Source organism: Ammodytes marinus, assembly GCF_949987685.1.
Source record: "Ammodytes marinus genome assembly, chromosome: 20".
NCBI classification, from domain to species: Eukaryota; Metazoa; Chordata; class Actinopteri; order Uranoscopiformes; family Ammodytidae; genus Ammodytes; species Ammodytes marinus.
The window spans coordinates 19,018,057-19,042,759 of NC_137224.1; the positions used below are offsets into that span (position 1 = coordinate 19,018,057).

Genomic DNA, 24,703 nt, shown 5'->3' on the forward strand with positions numbered 1-24,703 from the left:
GGAATTTCCGTCCCTTGTTTTCAAAGTACTTTTACCTTCTGACCTGTAGTTGCCTACGCTAGTTCTCTTGTTAGAGCACAGACTCAAATGAGGTTGCCAGTAGTAACTTTTCAGGGGCAATGTGAGAAATGACAAATATGAAACTGCGCATGTACAAGAATGATGCCACTTTATAATGGCGGCGACTAGACCAGTGACTACACACCAGGTCCATGCTACACACCAGCACTAAAAATTAAAAAAAGAAAAATGCTATAAATCAGTTCTCAAGTTTTAGTAAGCTTTCCTTGGAATGTGTGTGTCGTTTACTTTTCATGTACACCGTTTTTAACAAGTGAAATTATTCCCAGTGAAAGTTTAAAAAAATGCCAATGACCATGGGGTGCTCCCATGGGTTCTCCTGCACGGCTGTGACAGGCCGGCCAGTCTGTGAATCTAACTTTTTCTTCAGGAAAAAGAACCAGTCAGGGGGATTGGATGACATATCAAAGGGCTGCTCCAGAATGGATTTGGCATTCACCCAAATGATAACTTTTCTAGCACTTCTTATAGTAGATTTTGCATATTTAAGGTGCAAGAAATACACGATAGTCAACAGAGACTATCTCCATTTGCTGTGTATGGAACAATACTGCATTGCCAGACCTATTAACTCAACAGCAGGGGCGTTGCTGGACCCCTTTTACTGGGGCAGTGTCGAAATGCTGTGCCCCAGTAAAAAGAAAAATCTACACCTTTAATTCACCCCTTAGTTTCTGCACATTTCATACACACAGCAGGCATTCAGAAATGTTGGGGGGCCTGTGCCCTAGTAGAGCATTATGTCTAGCAACGCCCCTGCTCCACAGTCCCATGGCCCAGTAATAACATGTAAATTCATAGGGTGGTTAGCATGTAACTTCAAACCGCAAAGGAACATGTGAATTCCTATGAATTCCTGGGATATAGGATTTAGGGTCAACTGTTCTCAGACGCAAAAAAATAAAACAACAAACCACTAAAGACTTCAATTCAACCTTTATTGTCTTGTTCTTTTCCGCCTTAAATTAATTTCCTCTCCTTTTTTGTAACATCTGAAATAAATGAAAACATCCTGAACAGGAGTGATAATAAAGACTGACTTAATTTAGATTGATACATAATAACAAAAAAAACAAACAGTAAAATATAACAGGTAATGTCTTTAACGTGTCTGTAAAACACAGTTCCAGCTCAGCTTGGTATGGTAGGTTTTTGGCATATTAATAGAAATGCCTTCAGTTGGTTGCTTCGTCTTAAAAAACAAAAAAATAATTCTTATTGCATTTGGCAGAAAAAAAAATAAAATAAAAAATACAAACAGGAACAAAATGCTGCTAAAAAACACAACTTAAGAGACATATGCAATAGTGCCAATGGTTTTGAACTTATTAGCTATCACAATACCCAGACAGTCAAACGCAAACATGTACACATTGATCCACGCACACACACATACATACACACAAACACACTTTCTCTCAAATGCAAGCTGTCAGATCAACATCTATTCACTTTCCTGACTGGAGCAGATAAGTATTCAAAAGCGAACACACACACACACACACACACACGCACGTATACAAAGGTTTCTAATGAATCTCTCGTGGACAAGAAATAAAGAAACATTCAACATTGTAGCAATAACATACACACATCCCGATATCATCGTCCTCATTATCTTCATCACATCCTCCTCCATTCGGCCATACTGTCATCACTCCTTTCATGCACACACAGGCAGGCAGGAGGGCACCTTGTACAGCGAGTAAATAAGTGATCATAGTCATCATTAACATCATGACAGTATATAATAACCAACTTGATTTCTCGAGTAAGAAAAAAAAATACAATAGCGAGGTCAGTGTTTGAGGGGCAAAAAAAAAAGAAGAAAAAAAAAGAACGACATCTATGGATTTTCACAAAGTTTCACACATTTTTCTTTTCTGCTGACATGGTGGGCGGGCGGCCGCTGGGTGTTAGCCAAGGCCACTGCTGTTGTAACGTTTAGTTGTCCTGTAAGGTCTATGTAGTTGTTGTGTTGTAGCTCTGTTTCAAAAACATGGAGGGATTTGTGGAGGATGTGTCAACAACAAACCCAGAGGCATATAGTGCAAGTTTGGCTAATGTTGTTTTCTTTCTTTTTTTCTACTTTTTTTTACCCTGGGTCCCATGTTGATGGCATATTTCCACCAAGGTAGAGGTGTCAGTACCGACTTAAAACCGCTCTCCTTTTTCCAGACCTCAAAAAAGGTTGCCGATCGTCCGTTTGACTCAGTAGTGTGGCGCTGTCCCAAATTTTCGACAAACTCCAGATCCTTCCCCACTCTCAAGCTTCCAAACATGAGAACTCAGAAGTACGCCAGCCAGGTCTACGAGGGCTCAGTCTGCAAGTCTGAATTTTTTTTTGAGATTCGACCATTAAATAGTAATACAAAAGAAAAAAAATTGTGGCACACTAAAAACAGCAATAGCTAAACTTGTTGACACGTACGACTCTGGCTGAGCCTGTCTACAGTGCATGCCTGAGTGATTGGGTCTCTGAATGCAGATGGTGGGTTTTGGAGTAAAAAGACAAAGAGCTATCCAGTTGAGTCCTAAGAGTTTAATGGATTTCACCTTTTCCCCCAGTTCAAGTTTTACTGTTGTCTTCATTTAAAGTTAAGCGGCGTTATGTGTATGTGTATAAGTTATGTGTGCATGTGCTGCATGTAATGTTTGTGTAGTATGCATGTTTAAGTGTCAGCGTGTTGGGTGACCAGTGTAGCTTTAATTCATGTCAACTCTTCATGTACATAAATACAGAGTGTGACGTGTGTATTCTGACTTGGGTGTAAAATATGCGTGTGTGTGTGTGTGTGTGTCAGTCAGTCCCTCACATAGAGTCGCCCCCCCCGCCCAGCAGGTCCCCAGGAAGAAGTGAAGCGGGGCTGCCCATTTGGTGACAATCTTCAAGTGCCGGGGAACCCCAAAGGCTACTGCTGGGATACCCTGCCCCGCTCATCCCTCCCCACAGACCCTGCCTTGCGGCCTCCACTCCTCCGGCCCCACCCACCCCTCCTGCACCGTTGTTGCTCCACTGGGCGAACATGCCCAGCCCGGGCCCCTGGTTGGCAGACTGGTCCGATGAGCCGCCTGTGCTGTCCATGCTCTGCCACCCGGAGCTGGAATGCCCGGCTCCTCCGTTTCCTGCTCCTCCAGCTGTGGAGCCTCCTTCTCCGCCTCTCTCACAGCCTCCTCCGTTACCGTTAGCGCCCACTGCGGAGGACGCAGTAGGCCCGGAGCCTGCAGGGCCGCCTGTGGTTCCGCCGCTCCCTGCTCCTCCTGCCTGGGAATGTGCAATATAGCGAGCCACGTCCTCCTCACTTACAAACTCCGCCAAGATAGTGGTGTTACCCAGAACACACCTGATAGAAACAAAGTCACTTTTAGAGCATGTCTTTTTCCTTAAAATTAACTACAATATACATTTGACACAGGGTTTTCTAAAATAAACAGTTAAACATGTATGATATATATTAAAGGTATTGATGTTTTGAGGTGAGTCTTACATGTGGAGTGCACTCTGGGCCTTGGCTGCCTCCTGCTTGGAGCCGTAGCGAATCAGAGCAGTGCCCTGGGTCAGGCCAAGGTGAAAGGTCAGCAAAGGGCCGTGCTGCATGCAGATGGTCCTCAGAGTGGAGCCATCAATCTGAGGGGAATACACAAGATGAAAGATGGTCAACTTAAATATGGGTTGAGGTATTAAACAGATCATTGTTTCTACATGGAATCACCTTTCGTCCCTGTTTTTGGAGTGAGAGTAAACAAGCCAAACTGGCAGTATTAGAATAGTAAAAACCCTAAAATAATGTTTTTCAGTAGATTTTGTAAAATGTGTCTGTACCTGTGGTGTGAGGTTGCTGAGCACCAACCAGCAGCTTTCCCGAGAGCTGCCGTCACTCCAGCCCGAGCCTGTGGAGAAAAAGAAAAACATTTTGAGGGAGAGGTTTCCACATTCCCTGTAAACACAATCCCACTCGCTTTTTCCTTTCCGTTTCTCATATGTAATAAAAGATGAATAACTTTCCCAGCGGCCTGCGCCATGGCTTGGCTGCTCTTCCAGATCAAATATGAATGGACTCTCATTCAAAAGAGCACTCCGCAATGAAAACCAGTTGTTTAATCTCCCGTGTACATTTAAATCTGCTGTATAATTCAACAAGCCTGGAGGAGGAAAAGGCTCGTAACCAGAAAAAACATGAAACATTTGTTGGGGCATTACCAGTGGTGTTCGAGCCACCGCCCCAGCCCCGACCAGCCAATCGAGGGGCTCCTCCAGACCAAGGGGAAGGCGATGGCTGCTTTTGACTGGCTAGTCCTGGAGGTGGGCGGGACAGCTGGGACTGGCTGCTGCCGCGGTTGGCTTTCCAGGACTTGTGTCCAATGGGCTCTGGGGGCCAGCTGGTCTTGTAGTCTGTGTACTTTGCTGTAGGGAAACCGAAAAATGAAGGAGGGTCTGAGCATTGTTTTACACTATAATACTAATATGGAACAATATCAGTATAGCGAGCAAGTTGATCAAGACTTTCATGACAGAGTGACTTCTGGTTATGACAAAGATAAACTATCAAGTATAAAGTTTAAAAAAACTTATTTCATTAACTTATTTTCATTAAAAAAATTAAAATATATCAAAACGGATTTTAATATGCAAGGGCTAATCCTAATAAGGGTTGAAACTAACAATTTTTTCATCAATTAATCAGATGATTATTTTCTTAATTAATATATTAATTGTTTGGTCTATTGAACACCAGAAAAGGCTGAAATCTCAATTTATCACAGATATAAGATGGCGAGTGTGTGGGTACCTGAGTTGTGTGCGTTGTTGAGGGGACTGTCTGAGGCACTGTAGGGCCAGGCACCAGGTGAAGGCAGCAAGGTGTTGAGGGGAGGGGTGGAATCTGCAAACAAAAAAGGCACCAACCAACTGTGTTAGCAATTTTTTTGAATGAAGGAATGACAGTAACTATTCAATCAATAATTCTTCACATTGGTTTAATCAATATGCAACATGAGCACAAGCAAAACTGTGAAAACGAAAAAAGAATATGAACCCAAAGAAGCTTAGAAAAATACCTTCCCTTGTTCAATATTGCAAAATGCAGAAGACAAACCATAAGATAACAAGGCAACTTAATAACTAAATAACTACTAGATATCATTGTATGAAAGCAGTCTCATCACAAACCTCATGGTAGAGAAAATAAGCCAGGGGATATATTAAAGGCTTACCAGTATTATCTAACAACTGGTGCTCAGTATCATTTAGGCTGGATGACACCACATTTCCCATCATGCTCCCTGGGGTCATGTAGGGGTCAGATTCAGGGTCCACGCGGTCGATGCCCTTCCAGGGCACGCCGGGCTGGAACTCTAAAGAGGAAAAATACATTTGGTCTGTTGGGAAAGTTTTCAAAGGCAGGGGAGCAGGTGGAGTACATCTGGACACAACATGAGAAATACCACAGGTAAAAACTGAGTGTCTCCAAGAGTGACTGAGTAGGGGAGAACGGGGTAAGTAGACACACTTTTTACTCTAGTGAGAATTGCTTATCACCAAAACATCTTTCAATAGTCATTCCTACATTAAATTGAAGCTTAAGGTGTTGGCTTGAAATGTGAACCCCTCACTTTTTATATCTTATTGTAATAAAGAAGAAATTAATCATCAAAGACACCCTTGTGACAACCAACCCCATCAAGGGGTCGGTTGTCAAACACTATGGGGTTGTTTGTCACAATGTTATCTTAATGGGAATAATCTTAAAAAGAAGGCAAGAAAGTAGAACTAAATTTGAAAGTTTAAATGCATTGTCAAGTTGACAAATAGGCCTACATAACTTGGCAGCATAACTTGGCAGCTGGTCTAGTTTGGGATGCACTGGGTTGTTTTGATTTTGTTGCCCTTTTTTCTTTTGCATGCTAGCTGCGTTTTCCTGCTCTATTCTTTCCTTCTCTGGGGTGTCAGTGAGGATACAGCTTGACAATTTATTTAGTTATTGGGTTCCTTTTCTGGCTGCAGCCTTGAGATAACATGTGACAACCAACCCCCCAAAAAATGTGACGACCAACCCCAACTTGAATTTCTTGCTAGCATCAAGGACAACAACCATCTGACAACTAATTAGCTTGCTAACCACAATCTAAACTATAGTTTACCCTTCACACTTTGTAAGGGTAACAAGTGTTTTGTTATAAAACCATTGTGTAAAAGCCTAGAAGAAAAATACCGAGGAGCTAAATATTTACAATTTGACATGAAAAACACAAACGGTCGTCCCACCTCAAATTCAGCAGTCTAACTCCAAGGAAGACTATGTAGGTGACCTCTGATCCCAATTCTGGATATTTACATACCAAAATTTCACAGACAGCGCCTTCTGGTTCCGAGATATAACGACAACCAACCCGTGTGACAAATTACCCCGTTCTCCCCTACATATCCCTAGATGGTCTGTCATGGACACCAAAACATAGGAATTACTTTTCTTCCTTAATCTTGTTTTAACCCTTGAGGGATTCCAGTGTTTCCCCTAGAATTGTTTTTAGGCCCGGTGGTAAAAGCTGATAAAGAGTATGCGTGTGGCGTGCTTACCAAATTTCTAGTAGAAATTGACCAAAAGTAACCGTATTATGGATGAGCCTCTTTTGACAGCCCGCTACAAATTAGGGCATAGGGTTATGCCTTCACATTCGGTACGTTTGTACATTTTGTGTTTCCCTCAGGATTTTTTGAGACTTTTTTGCTGGGGGAGAATGGACCTTCTAGTGGGGTCTTGGGGCATGCCCCTGCGGAAGAAAACATTTAACTTTTTAAAAGTTAAATGCATCAATCTGGTGCACTTTGAGAAGCTAAATCTGATTTAATTTTTTTTTGCTCTGTAAACAGCTGTCATGTATGTCCTGCCTAAAACAATTTTCTGGGATAATTTGGAGACACAAGCAATATAAACTATTGAAGAAAAACACATGGATATGAAAATAAAATACAATAAACACTAAGACCTAATATAGACAGGTATGTCCTGTCTAGTATTAATTTCTGGAATAATCTGGATCATGAAACATTTCCTTTAATTTATCAAATATTAATTTAAAATAAATGAATTAACCTAGGCTACACATCATGATTAGCCTATCAATCAAAATGTGTGCAAAATAAGCCAAATTTCGTATTCCGACCATTATATTTCATGTAGCCTAGTTCTCAATTTAAAACATATAAATAAAGTATCATTGAAAATACCAAAAAATAAAGCTTGTAGGGCTACAATAGTCTGCTGTTTTCAAGATAACTTGCTGCGCTGTCTCAGCTGTTGATACAGATTGGTTGCCACGGCGATGTAGCGACTTTAGCTTTCTAAGTTTTGCTCAGCACTTTTTCCTGTTCAACTCCCTGTTAGTGACTGTATCCCAATCCAGAGACCACGTCCTTGGAAGGACGCGGTCTATGAAGGCTATAGCCTGTGAAGGACGATTCGAAGGCCGAACGAGCGTTGTTAACCGAGACGGTCTCCGCAGGTCTCCGTTTACGAGCATTTCCGGTTTGCGTGACGACTCGCCGCTCCTGTGCTGCCTAGCAACCCTGATTGCTGCCAATGGAGACAGCCTTGTCGACGGAGGAAAAAAGAAAAAGAAGTTGCCTACTAGACGAAAAGAAAAAAAAGTACAAGAAAAAAAGAAAGGAAGATAAAAGTTAAGAAGATGGAGCTGTTTTGTTATTTTTTTAATTTAATTTTATGCCATCTCTGAAAAAAACGCAATGAATCTTGGGATATGTTGGGCCGCGAAGGATCCATCTGTTGCAGCCTTCAAAACCGTGAAACGAAGGCTGCATTTCTCGGCCGCATATGAAGGAGCCTTGCAAATGGAACAAGCCTTTGCGCGCCGCTATGACGCAATCGGTCTTCAAATGCAGCCTTCGTAGGCTGTAACCACTGAATTGAGATTCACCGATAGAGTCCTAAATATCTCCAGTGTAATGTCTGCTGGCTAGTCATGCTCCTCCCATGGACCTATAAAGGAAGGTTATTATTTCTCGTCAGTTTCCCTGTTTGACATGTGCGCTCCGAATGAACACGCGCATCGCGCCACGCAGACAGGAAAAAAAAAATATATATATATTTTTTTTTGGTAGCTGTTGGCCTGGCGGGGGGTCCCGTTGGCCTGGCGGGCCCGCCAGGCCTGTATAATGGTAGGGGAAACACTGGATTCTTTAACTCATGTGATGGATTTAACTCTAACTTGTCACTAACCAGGGGGCCAGCTGGGCGTGGGGGTAGGCTTGGGACCCATCTTGTTTCCCGGGGTGCGATGCCAGTTGTCACCCATCCCGTCTCCAACCATCATGTCGTACTGAGAGTAGGGTGAGCCCCCTGACATCTTCATAGGTGTGACAGGACCTGGAAGGTGATAGTGTATGTTACAGCACTGAGATAGTGTATGTTACAGCACTGAACACCAGATGGGTTCACTTATCATGCTAATATGTCACCCGTTCACTTCATATCTTATCCAACACATTAGTATAATAAAAAACCAAACATCTCACCATTTTTGTGGAATGCGTTCTCAGGTGAGGATGTGTCTGGAGAATTGTGTCCCTCCATCATCCATTTGAAGCGGGACTTCTGAATCCCTAGGTCCTTCATGCCCCCAGGCCCCCCCACCATAGAACCACCAAGGTCCAGACCTGGGATGTTTACCCCAGAGCTAAAGCCTGCTTACAGGAAGAGAACCAGAGAACAGAAGGAAACATAACAAGGGTTAATATGTTTTAACCAATTGTTGAGTTAAATTAAAATTCTTTTAGAAAAATGAGATGTATACAATATACTCTTAACATGTAATGCATGCACACTTCCCGGTGTAGGGAACAATCGCTCACCAGAGTATGGTCCGAGATTTTTCTGGTGCAGGTCAGCCATAGATGCTGCCAGGCCTGGATGGGACAGGGAATCACCCCCTGGCAGTTTGGGACCCCCTATGCCACCTCCACCATGGTGAGAGGGGGAGAGTTTGGAGCTGCCACCTAAACCCCCGACCTGCTGCTGCTGTTGCTGCTGCTGCTGCTGCTGCTGCCTCTGCTGCTGGAGCACAGCCATGATCCTGGCCAGCTGAGGACGGGCCACAAAAAAACTAGAGTCAGCTGCTGGGAGGAGAATGTGATGAAGTGAGGGAGGGAGTGATGTGTGGTATTTGTGTGTACCTGTTGAGGGTCAGCCTGCTGCCGCACGTTTGGTGGAAACTTCCTCTGGTTCTGTAGGAGCTGCTGTGGCTGCTGCTGTTGTGGCGGCTGCTGCTGCTGCTGCTGCTGCTGCTGCTGCTGCTGCTGGAGGAGGAGCTGACAAGCCTGAACCATTACAGACAGAACAAAATAGGAAAAGAAACTAACGGAGTGAGAACGCTAAGAGATAAAAATGCACTCTGCTGCACAGAAGATGTTAAAGCTTTGTACTAACAAAGGCATGTGCACACTGAATGCTGTGTAGACTGCTGATCCTTTTTTGGCTCTACTCTGAGGTAATCATCACTATCTAAATGTTTGGTCAGTGAGTCAGAGTTTGTAATGAAAATAAATTTGTCACAGTATTTTGTAAAATGTAGGATTTTAATCTCATAATAATAATAATAATGTTTGAAAACATTTGATAGTGACATGGTTCCAACACATTTTTATGAGATATGTCATGCTTGATATGATTTCAAGGATTTTGTGGGCGTTATGCAATGTTTTGATGAGTCATTCTTCACCATCCTGTCCCTCGATGCATGAAAAAAAACTCACATCAGTATCAGAAATTGTGAGATACAGGGGGAGTAAAACTGTACTGTATGTGCGTACACAATGTACAATCATATATGGAAACTGATTAAAATGGTCTCCCTTTTCCTAAAGCTTTTTGATTTTGCAAGCTGTTAAGGTCTGAGAAACGATCACATCTCACACTCAGCAGATGTGTATGAAACCCTGCAGAAAGCTCTTAGACAGGTAGAGTGCTGCTTCTCACCAGCTGAAACTGGATGTGAGGTGGGTAGATGCTGCTGAGCATGGCAATATGCTGGGGAGACAGCTGTGGAGGGAACACGCCTCCACCCAGTCCTGCCACTCCTCCCACGCCGCCAACACCCCCCACGCTCCCGCTGGGAGGGGGCATCTGCTTCAGCACAGAGCCTGGCACCTGGAGACACACACACACAACGGCAGGCAGGCACACCTGTTACCACAGAAACACTTTGGCGCTGTAACCACTAGCAACTACCTCAGGTTACCTCTCGTCTACATTGATTGTCTTTCATGGTCTCATTAGCTGTTGTTAACAAGTGCCTTGACCCGAGGGAGTAAATAGAATTGATTCAATTCCTGACACGTTTTGGTAATCCTCAGAAGTGAGCAGTGATACATGAACAAGTCAAGTTCATTTTCTAATTTACATAGCTCAACATCACAAATGTGCTACTAAGGGCTTCACAATCTGTCCCCAAGAAAACTTTTAATGGGGGGAAAATTGTGAGCAACAAAGGATGAACGGATATGCAATAAATGAGTATAAACATACAAATAAATAAATGAATCAGAGGGAACAAATTAGGATGAAAAAAAATCACAGAGGCATCTAAGCTATAAAAGATTCAAAAATTAAACATTTCCTAAAGAGTCATTATGCACCCTAAGGAACGCACAGAATATACACCATGCACTCATCCAACAGACTACGCCATGGAAGCTCATAAAAAGAACAATCAGACAATTACGCACTATCTCAGAGAGTACACAGCACAAAGATGAGTCTGTGCAGTTACCAATCAACCCTATGCATGACCTACATAGTGTCGCTGCCAAACTCAACACATTTCCTAGTTGAAAGAATTCCGCTGTTGCTAAGCAGCAAAAATAAACAGCAAAGATAATTCCCCTCACAAACAACACTGTTCAACAGACAGTCAACCCACATACGTCCTGTGTCAAATCAGTGCGAAAAGATGCAGACCGCTGGGGATAACGCTGAACACAGACTAACAGCAGAAGCCTTAATACCTGTGGTGACAGGAACTGATGAGGCACTTGCGCTCTTATCCCAGGGGACTGGTTTATGGGTGGGACACTTGGCTGGTGTCTTGACTGAGCCATCCCTCCACCACTGCCAAAGATACTGTGACCTCCCTGTGACCAAGGATGGGTTATTAAAACGAGGACTCACAACATGGGAGACACATACATGAAAAACATACAAACGGATAAAGCAGAAAAACAAAAGAATGGAAGAGGAAAACATTGGGGATACATTTGTTTGGTTAGCTTTCTATAAACACAAAACTACAAGAACCTGATGGTAGGACGGAAACAAGAGGTTGCTTAGCTTACTTGTCTAAAGGGGATAGTGTGGTTGAAGAGGGAATGGGGCTTGTAGACAGTGGGTGGTGAGTACAGAGAGCAAGGACCCTCCTCCCCAAGGCACCAATCCTGATTGGTCATAGGAAAGGTCTGTCACAGTGACAGCCAATTGAAAACCAATGTAAGAGGTGGTGAATGGGGGGAGGGAAGGGGTGAGACAGGGAGACGTGAGACAGAGCAGGAAGAAAAGGTAGAGTCAGAATAGGAAATAAAGACTAGTGAGAAAGGACAAAATGTTATCTAGACACGAGAATAGACATAAGAGACAAAGACTGCTAGGCTGGTAGAGAGGCATTACCTTGTCATAGTAGGATCCAGCATCCCCAGGTGCTGTCTCTTTGGAACCGGGTGGCCGATATGCCATGCCCCCTCCACCTCCTCGTCCTGTCTTTCTCATGTCTCCATTGTAGTCGTTCATCCCCATGCCTCTTTTGTCCACATCCATCTTCTTCTCCTGGAGAGAACCCGGAGGCAGGTCCATGTTTGGGCCACTGGGATCGTCATTCTGTAGAGCAAATAAAGCCAGACATGTTATCATTTAGGGAAAAAACAGCACACTAAACGCCAGTTTATTCTGCTGAATCTGGAAAAGAGGACAGAGAGTATCTGACATTTCCCTGCTACAACACATCTCTAGTGATGAGTAAAATGCAACAACATTTCTTACCAGCAGTCCCATGTTGGAGAACTGTCTGTTGATGGGACTCATCCATGAGTCTCCTCCACCAGGTTTAAGTGGACCCTGAGAGACAAGAAGAGAGTGTGCAGAGGGTTTTAACAAAGTACATATACTGCAGATAAATGCAGTAGCCTTGCCATATAAAAGCAGTGGAAAACTGTTTTTTTCTTACTTTCATTGAGTGGGTAAATTCATATAACCAATTGGGTACCTTCAACTTTTACTTACTACAGCTTTGTTATAAGAGATGTCAATGAGATTAGATAGTGACTAAGTAGAATAAATAAATGTACCCACATACAGCTTGCACGACCCAAATGTTGTTTTTTGAACCATTCCCACCTTGTTGCTAGGCTTCTTCCCAGCGTGGCTCTGTCCCCAGCCCCCGTTGCTCCCCTGTCCCCAAGACGAGCTGCTTCCCTGGGAGCCTGTGCTGTTCCACATGCCCCCTCCCTCCTCTTCATCCTCCCAGCTTGAGTGACGCGAGGCAGCCACAGAGCCCTCTTTGTCACCCCAGCCGTCTTGCATAGACTTTGAAACTGCAGAAGAAAATACTCATCACTAAATACAAATATCACATTATAGGGAAATTATTATTAGATCTGAAATGTATGCATTTTTATGTCTTCTATTTGTAGATTAGCATGCCAATGTTCCAAATACTAGGGCTGGCCCGAATTATTCGAATATTCAAATACTCGTTCGGAAAATTAGTATTCGGAGCTTAAATTAGTATTTGGAGCTTCGTTTTTTAATTTTTTATTATAATTTTAATTTTAAATTTTTTTCTCAATTTTTTTTGCAAGAAGCTAGTACTGCAATATAATGTCATCAAATAATTTTATATTTGGATATAAAAGTTAGTAATATTGTAGTAGTAGTATTGCTCATTTATGAGGATATTACATCACTAAGTGTCATAGCGCATCCATTACTTCACCTCCGAGCGCGTAAATCTTCAACAAAATATGCAGATACTGTCAAAATCGGTTCCAGGGATTATTAACGTTTTTTTTTTTTTTTTTTTTTTAATGTTGTTTTTGATGGTGTGTTTTTCTGGAACAAATGTTTTCGAATATTCGCTCGGAAAAACCAACGAATATTCGAAGCCTGAAAAATGCCATTCGGGCCAGCCCTACCAAATACAATGCAAACAATATATGTGTTAACTTGACACAGCCAACCCAATCTTTGAAATCATGTCAGGATGTTCTGCAAATACCAGCTGTGAATCTATGTAGACTAATGTCCTGCTGTTTTCACCTCATATACTTTAAATTGTTATTTGAATCTCTCTCACCAGGCTTGATAGGGTTTGGAGAAGGGTTTCCCCAGCCTGATGTCTTCCCTCCAACATCTTCAGGTTCTCCCCAGCTAGTAGGGGCTTCAGTGGGCTTTCCCCACGCTGCTGTGCCATTGTCTCCTGTAGGACTGGATGGAGAAGCACCACCCCAACCTGACGGACCTGCAGACACACAGCCAAATCACATGTTATGGAGAACCCCATTAGAAACCTTTTGAGAAAAGGACAACTATTTGCCTCAAAACTAGCCCAATGTGTTGGTTCTGTACATGTAGAAGCTATCACTAGGTTGACTCAGTGGTCACATTGATAAAGTAGTAGTTCACATCTTTCTAAAGCAATGGATGATTCAAGTCTTTTTCCCCATTATGATAACTTCAAAAACACTATAAATGTAGTTTGTGGTGTCTTACCCATAGTCGAAGTTTTTCCAGGTCCATGGCCAGTGTTGAAGTCTCTGTTACCTCCGAGCCCTGCGGGCTGCCTGCTAGGCTGCTGCTGTATTGGAGGTCCTTGCTGTTGTGGTAGTGGTGGTGGTGGTTGTTGTTGTTGTTGTTGTTGTTGCAGCTGCTGTTGCTGCTGCTGCTGCTGCTGCTGAGGCGGCGGCTGACCTTGGCTATGCGGCTGCTGGCCCGCTGGGGCACTGTTCTTATCCCACAGGTTGACCGGCTTGTAGTTGTAATGTGTGGGATCTCCCCATGCTGATGTTCCATCATCTATCTCGTTCTTCCTGCTTATAGACTGCGGTGAGGGTTCCTCCCAGCCGCTCGGTTCAGATCCGCCTCCTCCGCCGCCACCACCTCCTCCACCACCACCACCTCCTCCTCCTCCTCCTCCTCCTCCTCCACCACCTCCTCCTCCAGGGCCACCGGGGATGGGCCCCGAGGTCCAGCCTGAGCTTTGGTTCTGATTCTGGGCTTGAGATATGGGTTTCCTCCCCCCGGCCCCTTGCATAGCCCCTTGGTCCAACCCTTGCTGCCGCTGTGGTGGATGCTGATTGCGGGGCTGTGATTGTTGCTGTTGCAGTTGTGCCGGCGGGCCTGTGATGGTGCCCGACTGGCTGTTTGGCATCTGGTGCATTTTGTTTCCCCCGCCCCAACCTTGATGGGGTTTGGAGCCCATACCCCCAGCGACACCCATCCCCGCTCCTCCGTTCCCTCCTCCACCCCCTTGGCCCCCTGCTCCCCAGTTTCTCCGGGGAGCACCATCCTCCCAGCTGCCCCAACTACCCCCACCTGAATCCCCACCTGAGTTACCTCCATTCTTCCTCTCATCCTCCCATCCTCCTCCGCTATTTGATTTGGACTGTTCTCCCCAGTCCCTACCTGCCCCGGCCTTCTGACCCGATCCCCACCCGCCTCCTCCGTTCCCTCCCATATCTTTCCACCCCCCTGACCCTTTCTCCTCCTGACCTCCTCCCCAGCCTCCACTCACTGCCTCGCTCTGTGGACCAGGATCACCCCATCCTCCTCCTCCTCCTCCTCCTCCTTTTCCTCCTCTACTGCTGTCTCTCCATTCCTCCTTTCCCCAGCCCTTACCCTCATGGCCATCCCCGGCCCCCATCCCTCCTCCACCCCAGCCTGTAGCCTTCCCCTGCTGGCTATGTCCTGGCATTACCCCTGACCCCATACCAGGTCCCGTTGTGGTCACTGGCCCAGATTGTGAGACGCCAAGATTCTTCATGTTGGGGCCTGAAGGTTGTGGAGCTCTCCCAGACATGGAGGCCCCACTGCTGCTACTGTTGCTGCTGCTCTCCCAGCCCTCTCCGGAGGACCCGGCAGATTGAGCCAGAGAAGTGTTGACCCCTGGACCCATAGAATCTGTGATTTGGGTCCTGGATCCACTAGAATACTGAGAAGAACCACCAACAGAAGACTGGTGTTTCGATGTAGCTGATGTCGATCCACCTTTACTCTGTGCTCCACGTTCCTCGAAGTCCCAGGACGTGTTTTGTCGGATCTGTGTTTGACCCCAGCCTGTGTTGGACAGGACTCGAGGGTCCAGATCAGACCGGCTGAGCAGGTTCTGTAAGGCAGCTTCAGCATTAGGTGCTGGGTGGCGAGCACGAGTGTGACTGCTGCCGCTCTCGTTTCTGGAATTTCCACCACTGGATGATGATCGTCCCTGTGCTCCCTGTCCGTCTACTCCTCCACCCCACTCCCCTGTTTCGCCCTCTCCCTTCTGATTGTCCCAGGCTCTGGTCATAGTGGTGGGGGCTGCTGAGGAAGAGGTGCTGGCAGGCGGGTTGCCAGCTGTGCTGCCCCCACTACTGCTGCTGTTACTGCTGCAGGCTCCTCCCACACCCTCGCCTCCTGGATTAGCTCCACCTGTACCGGTGGTGCTCCTGCCCCAATCACCACCAGAAACTCCTCTCTCCGCTCCTACTCCTGGTGACCCCCACCCTCCCTGAGATACCCCGGAGGTTTGACTACTTTTTCCCCCAGTTCCAGAACTGCCCCAAGCATTAATCCCACTCGTGGAGCTTGGATACCCCCAACTTGAGGTCCCATTATCTCCTTCAGCAGCTGCGAATCCCCCTGTGCCACCTGCTCCACCCTCCCATCCATCAGTCCTTGAGGCACCCGTTTTGGAGTTAGCTGCGGGGTTAGAAGGCGGGCCTCTCCATGAAGAGGCAAGGCTGTGGTCTCCCACATTCATCTCGCCTCCTCCCACAATACTGTCCATTCCACCCCCCATCCCTTCCCCCCCTGCAATTTTTGGTCCCGCTGATTCGCCGTCCCACTTCCCCCCTACCATCTCTCTGTCTCTGGATTGCATTTGGTGAAGTTGGCGCTGATGGGTGCTTGATTGATTCACAGATAAAGGTGGGTGACCCCCCAGCACCCCGACTGGCCCGCCTCCCAGCCCCATTCCCAGGGAAGCAGAGCTGTTGGCAGACAGAGCCCCTCCAGGGCCCTGGTGATGGAAGGAAGACTCACCTCCTTCCCCTGCAGCAGCGGGCCCATCCTGCTGCACCAGGGCAGGCCAGGCCGAAGGGTTGGCATTTGGATTGAAGTTGGCACCTGGAATACCACTGCTGCCGTTGACGGGGCCACTGGCATCATGACTCCCTGGCACAGCGGAGGCTTTGGAAAGTGAGGAGGGCTGTAGCAGAGACCCAGCTTCAGCTACTTCGTTCCCTCCTCCAAGCTGACCCTGGGAGGCAGCCATCCCCCACGCCACACCGTTGGTAGACTGCATACATTCATTGGGCAAAGAGAACGAGGAAGTGGGTGAGGATTGGTTGCCAGAGGCACTGATGCTGTTCACAGGCATAACGTTGTTGCTGCTGCCCCCTCCAGCCACGGTGAAAGAAGCTCCTCCCCCATCACTGCCAGCAATGCTAGGCCACTCCTCCAGGTCGTTTCCATCGACAATCACCTGCTCCCTGCCCTGAGAGGAGGCCTGGCTGCCTGAGCTTGTCCCCCACATGGAATTTGCATAATTAGAAGTAGTAGTAGAAGCAGCAACTGATGATGAGGTGAGAGCCAATGAGGAGGCAGCTGCACCAGAATCTGAAAAAGAAAATCCCACAATAATGAGTCTTCAGGGCTCAAAAGGAATATGTTAAAGAAATATTTACATAGAATGGATATATAAATCTATATGTGAACTACAGAATTGCAAACACTTACCTGAGACAGCAACCATGTTTGCATTGGGGCCATCCCCTCCTCCCCCTCCTCCTCCCAGCAGCATGGAGGACAGTGGTGGCTGACCCCTCTTCAGTAGCACTTTATGGTCCTGCTGGCAGCGGAATCGTGGCGGCACTTCTCTCGGCATGTAGCGCGGTTGCTGCTGAGGTGCCTGGGCTCCGCCTCCGCTACTTGTGCTGCCGTTTCCAGCAGCACTGGGGCTGCCAGTGGTTGAGGAAGAAATGGTGGTGGAGGTGGGCTGTCCGTTGGCCACCGCCAGGCGCTTGGCATTGTTGCCGCCCTGTGATGGGGTGGCAGCACTGCCAGGGCCCAAGGTGGCTGGGGATGGAGAGGCAGAGGGGGTGGGTCCAGGGCTGGGGGAGGCAGAGCTGCTCTGAGTGGCAGGCGACTGAGCAGACGCCGGCTTGGTCAAGTCTGGCACTGCAGATAGGGCAAGGAGGATAGAAATTGGGAGTGGATTAAATTAAGCATTGTTGAACCAAGAACGTTTTAAGAGAAGAATTAACAACTAATTTGCTGTAACTGTAAGCACTAAATGCATTTTTAACATGAAGTAGATAAGGAAAGGGAGGACGCTACAGAGAATAGCCTGAGGCAGATCATTTCGGTTCATGAAAGCTGCTCTTTGCCTTTTTTTCAAAAACATTCAAATATTGCAAAGGTGGAAATAAGTAGTTTAACAAAATCAAGGGTTATCTAGCATCAATGTGGTTACTGTGCCAGATGAATGGTTATGCCAGAGATATAAAACGAAGAGCTAAACAACACTTAAAAGAGATGATCAAATGTCAGAAGCCGGATCAACAGAATAACTTTGGTGAACATAGCCAACTCCTGACATCTCTAACAGATAGACAAACATCACGGTTCTGCTTACCTTTGTTTTTTTGTTCCGTGACCTAAAATGAACAGAAAAAAAACACAGTTACTTAAATGTCCTTCAAAAAGCATCAAAGTAAGGACACCATGACAGATACATTGCATTCATTCACAAGTCAAACATGCCCTCAGTCCAACATGTGCTTCGCAAAGATGACAAAGTATAGAACAGAAGCAACATGGGATTAACAAGAATAAAATATGATCGGGTTTGAATGTATAATAAAGCAGTTTTTTTCTTACAATGAGAGACGTAATCCAAGATCCTAAAATAACTTAAAGGTGAAGTAAGCGATTTATTTGTTAATATAAGAGTTAAATCGCTATTTATTCATACAGTGATCACTTACATAATGTGCGCGTTTCATAAAGCCGATCTCTCAGTCAGCTGCTCTGCATGTAATCGGCAAATAAACTTTTTGTCGTATCCCGAAATTAATATCCAATCACAAGAGAGAACGCTACAAACCGACACGCGTCTCACTCATGATCTCACTGCCAGTGCACGCCAGAGGACAGACAGGTGAATGTTTATGCGCCTACAATGGCGGAGCAGGTAAAAATCCTTCCCAATGTCTGTTTTGATGGTTTTTATCATGTTTTATCACAATTACTTATCTGAGATGGTGCTAGATAACTCGCTGTTTGAAGACCGCAGTGCATTAATGTGGTGACGTAGGGACGAGCGAGGTGACATGCTAACTGCAGTAACTGACAGGAAGTTAGCTAAAAGAACCATTTTCTTACAGCACCTTTAAATAATAAATTATTAATTCAGTCAGTCACTCAAAACTGGTGTCCAACCCAGACGGAGGAGCTTGCTAGTCATTGTGAACATGCTCACCTTCTGAGAGGCTTCCCTTTTCCTTTTGTCGTCTTTTTTCCTTTTCTTGTCTTCCATGAACTACTGCTCCTGTCCTGATACTCCTTTCTTCTAGAGAAAAAGGGAAGATATTGGTCACACATTCACCATTTTGAAATCCCTGCATGCTTCTTTGTGTAGTGCGTAGCTTCCAACTGTAAAGTACATCGTTACTGATCCAAAGCAGAGATTCAAAGATTGTTGATCTTCTATTGTATTAGTTTCATAATAAACCTCTTTTTCTATATCCTTTAGATGACTACTCAAATAACACTAAAGTTAATGACGACCACAGCAAAACTCATAGGAAAGAGACAACATAGCTGTTACAAGGCCACGTGAGCATCCATGTGTGTAAGGAACAATGAACTACGCTTGATTGGATGAATCAGCCAACAGCTGAGAATACTGCTGCACATGTGAGCAACCAAAACAGTTATTATGTCTATCATAGGCATACAGAATACTGTAAACTGACTACGCTAGTACGTTCAACCAATTTAGACTATTTACAAAGGCTTCATTTAGTCAGTGAACTCATCATTTCAGTAGACTGACTAAATCCTCAGGTGGGTTTGTTGAGATAGGTTACGTGGGTATGGAAACCATAACAAGAAGCCAACTGCAGGTGACATCCATGCTTGAGTGATCTTAGGTTTTTTCTAATGACGCAGTGTGAGACAATCTTCCGGATTATGGTTCTTATTATGGAATTTAAGACTAGAAACGGAACGAGAATTTCAAATAATTCCGTTCTCATTAGGAACCACTAATGAGGGAACACAGAACAGGCCAATATGGAAAAATACAACTTATTATTATTATAATTATTATAAATTATATTTTTGATCAGATTCCCCAATACTGATAGTGTGTTAATGAAATGTAATGCAATATTTGGGTTAGGTTTTAATGCTTTAAAGATTATTATAGATTAGACAACACTTTTTAAAGAAAAGGTGTGATGGCAATAAAACGTGTAAAGCCATAGTTTAGTTTAGCTTTATCAGTCCAAAAGGCTAAGAAAACGTTGTCAGTCTACTGCAACGTAGCCATGAAAGCACAACTAGCACCAGTATCTTCTAAAATGGCAGTAATCCAAAATCCACATGATATCCAGGCTCATGGTACAATGTTTTAAATCGCCAGTTTATTAACTAACGAAGAGATCAGACGGTTTAAATGCATAGACGTACTGAACTGCCAAGTCTCGACTTTGAATGTTTTTATTTCTCTTAAGTTTCGGTTTTGCTCACTGCCCTTACATCAGAAGGCAGGACTCGTATCCTCTTTGAAGCATTTCTGACCACAGGCCTGGCGGGTCAGAAAGCCAGACCCGATTATTATGTTATTAGGCCTATTACGAGCTGTCAGACCTGTGTTCATCACTGCCGAGCTCCCCTTCAAATCACTGATGTAAGCCAAATCAGTTAGCTAATGTTTCCCTGCTTATGTTGTCCTGTCAACGCCATCACAAGCTCATCCGCATTTAGCCGTCAGCTAGCTTAAAGCAGCAGAAGAGTTGAGTTGAGTTTCCAAACGCTAAACATGTTAAGTCTATATCACAAATCAAAGAACTGTGTATATTTATCCAACCCCGTCATCCGTCTCTACAAGTTTTAACAGGCGACGAGTTCCACAGCAGCTGCTGGTGAAATGTTTCGTCGACGGCTAACATTAAGGAGTGGTTTCTGCCAAAACATGCAAAATAAAACGTTGCGCAGACACAGACGTGCACACACACCAACAGGTTAACGTTCAAGAGACCAACCAGTTGTCAACCAACGTAGGTAAGATATCGAAGTCTGTCCTGTGTACTTTACTAGCAAATACACTGACCCTTGAGCAGCACATCCACCTCTGCTAATGCACAGCAACCAGTGCTGCTACATCGGTGCTAATGCTATCGAGCGTTAGCTAAGTTACCTAGAGACTGCAACTACAAGTAGCCTGGCTTACGGCATTAGCTCGGGCAGCATTTCACGGACAAACACGTCACAGTAAATTTGAATGCACATACAATTATAAGCAGATGAATGTCTGGAAATTGTTCGCATATCTCCAGCTGGCTCTACTCACCTCAGGGATCACATATGAAGAAAAGCTAGCGTGCTAGCTTGACTCGCTAAAGTGCTTCAGTGCGATTTTTTTTCTTAGCTTTTTGAGGCATTCGTCGAGGCTACAAGAACAGCGACGCCTGAGCAGATAGTCCAGTAAGTGACAGGCGACAGATACACGCGCGCAACGAGCTTCTGGTTACGTAAATAAGTGCTAACGTTGAAATAGTGTAAACCCTTAATGTGCAGAAATTTGAAAAATCTCAAAGCGCTGTGGAGCTAGTCGTATGACGGGCGGCCATTTTGCTGCTCAGCATGAAGCGTCTCCAATGGGGCTGCCTGTGGCAGCTGCGTGGAAGCGCTCTGACTGGCTGGCTCGTGCCTAGAGGGATGCATAAAGCAACGCATTTTGACCTTCTTAAAACTTTCGATAGTCAAACTTGGCACCGCTGCACATTTTAAAAGTAGTCATTTAAGCCGTACACAGCGAACGTGAAACCACCTTGAGGATGTATAATTGTTTGTTTCTCATACATTTCTAATAGCATGGGTCCAAAAAAGAAAGGATCAAGGAAGAGGAAAACCCAGGAGGCTTTTGGAGGAGATGGCACTGAAGAGAAAGAGGCTGAGGAGAGAGGAGATGGCACTGAAGAGAAAGAGGCTGAGGAGAGAGGAGACAGTAGGAGGAGAAAGGACCGTGGGAATAAGAAATACATTGGAGCTCATGTTGGCATTCAAGGTGAAGCCTAATCTTGTTGGAGTAATAAAAAATAAAAACATATGACACATAATTACTAACAGTTGTGCTATCACTTTTGTATTGTCTCCAGGTGGGATGTGGAAAGCTGTGGAGTCCTGCACAGAGATGGGCGGCAGTAGCTTCGCCTTGTTCCTTGGCTCACAGCGGTCATGGAAGAGGCCTGCTCTGGACCACACGGCTGCAGCCAGGTTTAGGGAGCAATGTTCCCTGCAGGGGTTCGACCCCGCTCACATCTTGCCTCACGGGTCCTACCTGATGAACTGTGGATCTCCTAAAGAGGGTGTGTAAGACATGGATGGATTCTGTCCTTGACTTTGCTCCCTCTGCTCTCTTCTCCTCGTTATTTTTTTTTAAATCATTCCGCCTGTGTCTCCTCCTCTAGTAGTAGTAGTAGTAGTAAGCCCAGTAGTAGTCGCCTATTAGTCCATTGACCAACATCCTTCTGCTTTGTGTGCCATCTCTCACCCAGATGTATTTGAGAAGAGCCAGGCCCTGCTGGTGGATGAGCTCAGCCGCTGCGGACTCCTGGGCCTCCACCTTTACAACTTCCACCCCGGCTCCTCCCTGGGCTCCATCACCACCGAGCAGTGTGTGGAGAAGATAGCGGGAGCCATTAACCACGCCCACACGCAAACACCTGCTGTGGTTACAGGTATAAAGGGGCTAGACAAAATAACAAAAACACAATTTCTGATGAAGCGCATAATATCTGGAAATTGTTGAGACTTTTGGATGACGTGGTGATACGACATGGGGGTTATTTGTATCTTGTATCTTTGAGGATGAGGGGTCAGGGCAGTGTGACAGCATCTGCCATTCACAGGGGGACTTCATTACAGAGGCAGCTACTCCAACATGACAAATACAGGTTGAAGAAGCAGTGTGTCAGCCTTAACAAAGGTCAAGAAAGATGAGAACTTCAGATGTGAAATGGGGCCAGATTGCAAAATGATGTAAAGGGCAAGGGAAAAAAAAAGTGTGAAAAAAAACAATGACTATCTAAATACTAAAAAACCTTTTCAGCCAAGAGGAACAATATAGAACCTCAGCAACCTTGGCCGTCAGACAGTTGATGGTTATTCACCCTATAACACTACAAACTACAGCCTCATCAGCAATCACACAGATTTTTAATCCATCCCCTTTTCATGGCTTCGTCAAGCAGAGGACTTTACGTGCTTTACCTAAAGAGAAACTTACCGCTAAACACTTTGTTTAGTATTTGAATGTCAGTGAAGCAAGACCATGTGGCATCGATTCACAGCCATACCCAGTGCACAGAAATTGAAATCTTATCACTACATTCACGACTAGTATGCTAACCCATATTGAATGCAATAAATGAAATTGAGCTAAGTTTACTTATTTTACACCGTCTGACCTCAGACTGACTTTTGTGGTGATACATAATGTATAATTTACAGAACCAACTGCAGGCTCTCTCATGGTGTTGCATTACTTGAAATTCAGGGCACAGACCGCGGTCCTTCTTGACAAATGCCGCTAGTGTGACAAGAATAAACTGTGGCGGGTTGCCTCCAAAAACAATACTGAAGCAGCAGCAGCAGCAGTAGTAGTAGAAAAAAATCTTTTCCCTCAGGCTGTGCTTACGGGATGAACAACAGCAAGCCAAACCCATTTTTCGGATGCTTATCAGGGGAAATATCGGGAGTGGAACGGGTGTGTTGAACTTCTTGTCATTGGACTCCCCTCCCTCCCTCCCCTATGTGGTCAGTGTTGGAGAACATGAGCGGTCAGGGCAACACGGTGGGAGGGAAGTTTTCTGAGCTGAGGAGCATCATAGACAAAGTGAGGGACCAGACCAGAGTGGGAGTGTGTCTGGATACCTGCCATGCCTTCGCAGCAGGTGAGTGAAACCAGAGGTGGATCCTTTTTTTGTCGCACAAACTCAACAGACACCATTCAAATGTGTGTTTTTTTTGCACCATTTCACCCACAAACACTTACTTCCCCAATCGCTTAATTTAATTGCATCGTGGCTAATGTAAAAAGGTAAAATGGTCCTCCTCGTTTTACAGTTTGCTAAAAAAAAACACCTGCTTGTTATCGGAGCTTTAAAACAGGCCGCTGTTCAGGGTGAGGAAGAGCTGCCACTAGAGCTGCAGGTGTTGTTTTTCTCTCCTCTGTGTAGGATATGACTTGGCTGCAGAGGGAGGAGTGAAGGTCATCCTGGATGAGTTTGATCAGGAAGTGGGGCTTCACTATCTCAAAGCCATCCATCTAAATGACTCCAAAGGTACAGCCAGGACTAACACAAAAATATCTCACACACAGACTATAGCTAGATGTCATTGAGGCGTAACACCTTTGTCTCTCTCACTATCCTTTCTGTCTTTCTTTCTTGGCAGGTAAACTAGGCTGCAACCTTGATCGGCACGAAGATGTTGGTAAAGGTCACATCGGAATCTCTGCTTTCAGAGACATTGTCAACGAGCCCAGACTGGACAACATCCCTCTGATACTGGAGACGCCTGGACGGTGAGTCAGGGCATCTGTCTGTGAACAATGGATAGATTTGGAGACGCCTAAACAATACATATTTAATTATTTCGCTAAATTTTAAAGTAATGGAGGAGTTTGCATTGTTTATTCTGACTAAATTTTATGTTTTAGAAAAAAAAAATCTTCACATATGCCATTATGAACCACTAGCTTGCAAAGTTTTCAGGTTCAGTTTTTAACATGACTCTCATGTGCTCCCCACACAGGCCAGGGTTCGAGTATGCTGAGCAGATTGAACTTCTCTATTCCCTCTATGAGGGGAAAATAGAAAGCCCCCCCCCTGACTGTTGACTGAGCCATGCAAAACCACAGCTCACACATGGCTAAGAGTATTTGTGTGGTGTGAGCCTGTTCTCTTTCAAACACACTCAGAATGTGTTGGGTTGTTAATCAATGTGTGACCACCTGTTACAGTGGGTTGAATAAATGTGTTTTGGCAAGTGTTTTATTTTTTTTTATTGGGCTTGTGAGGAGTCGCCATTAGAGGGCAGCAAGAACACACAAATGCAGCCTAAACCTCATTACA

General features: G+C 45.1%; 2 protein-coding genes across 2 annotated transcripts; one reads left to right on the plus strand and one right to left on the minus strand.

Annotated features, from left to right (window-relative positions):
- Positions 1 to 1,025: 1,025 nt before the first annotated feature.
- Positions 1,026 to 21,172, minus strand: tnrc6ba (trinucleotide repeat containing adaptor 6Ba). Its single transcript, XM_080048652.1, has 22 exons — positions 20,917 to 21,172; positions 18,820 to 18,909; positions 17,974 to 17,995; positions 17,076 to 17,516; positions 14,292 to 16,955; positions 13,854 to 14,222; positions 13,438 to 13,602; positions 12,480 to 12,676; positions 12,126 to 12,200; positions 11,757 to 11,963; positions 11,102 to 11,227; positions 10,074 to 10,244; positions 9,272 to 9,415; positions 8,951 to 9,179; positions 8,615 to 8,782; positions 8,319 to 8,465; positions 5,296 to 5,436; positions 4,872 to 4,964; positions 4,283 to 4,486; positions 3,905 to 3,972; positions 3,570 to 3,709; positions 1,026 to 3,425 (listed from the first exon to the last, which is right to left on the minus strand). The coding sequence occupies exons 2-22, from the start codon at positions 18,874 to 18,876 to the stop codon at positions 2,894 to 2,896; spliced, it is 6,360 nt and encodes a 2,119-aa protein (XP_079904778.1). The 5' UTR covers positions 18,877 to 18,909; positions 20,917 to 21,172; the 3' UTR covers positions 1,026 to 2,893.
- On the plus strand, positions 20,487 to 24,485 carry LOC307266835 (putative endonuclease 4). Its single transcript, XM_080048946.1, has 8 exons — positions 20,487 to 20,627; positions 21,440 to 21,633; positions 21,725 to 21,934; positions 22,124 to 22,306; positions 23,390 to 23,521; positions 23,807 to 23,911; positions 24,024 to 24,153; positions 24,384 to 24,485. Exons 2-8 carry the CDS (start codon positions 21,441 to 21,443, stop codon positions 24,466 to 24,468), a joined length of 1,038 nt encoding a protein of 345 aa, XP_079905072.1. The 5' UTR covers positions 20,487 to 20,627; position 21,440; the 3' UTR covers positions 24,469 to 24,485.
- Positions 24,486 to 24,703: the final 218 nt, after the last annotated feature.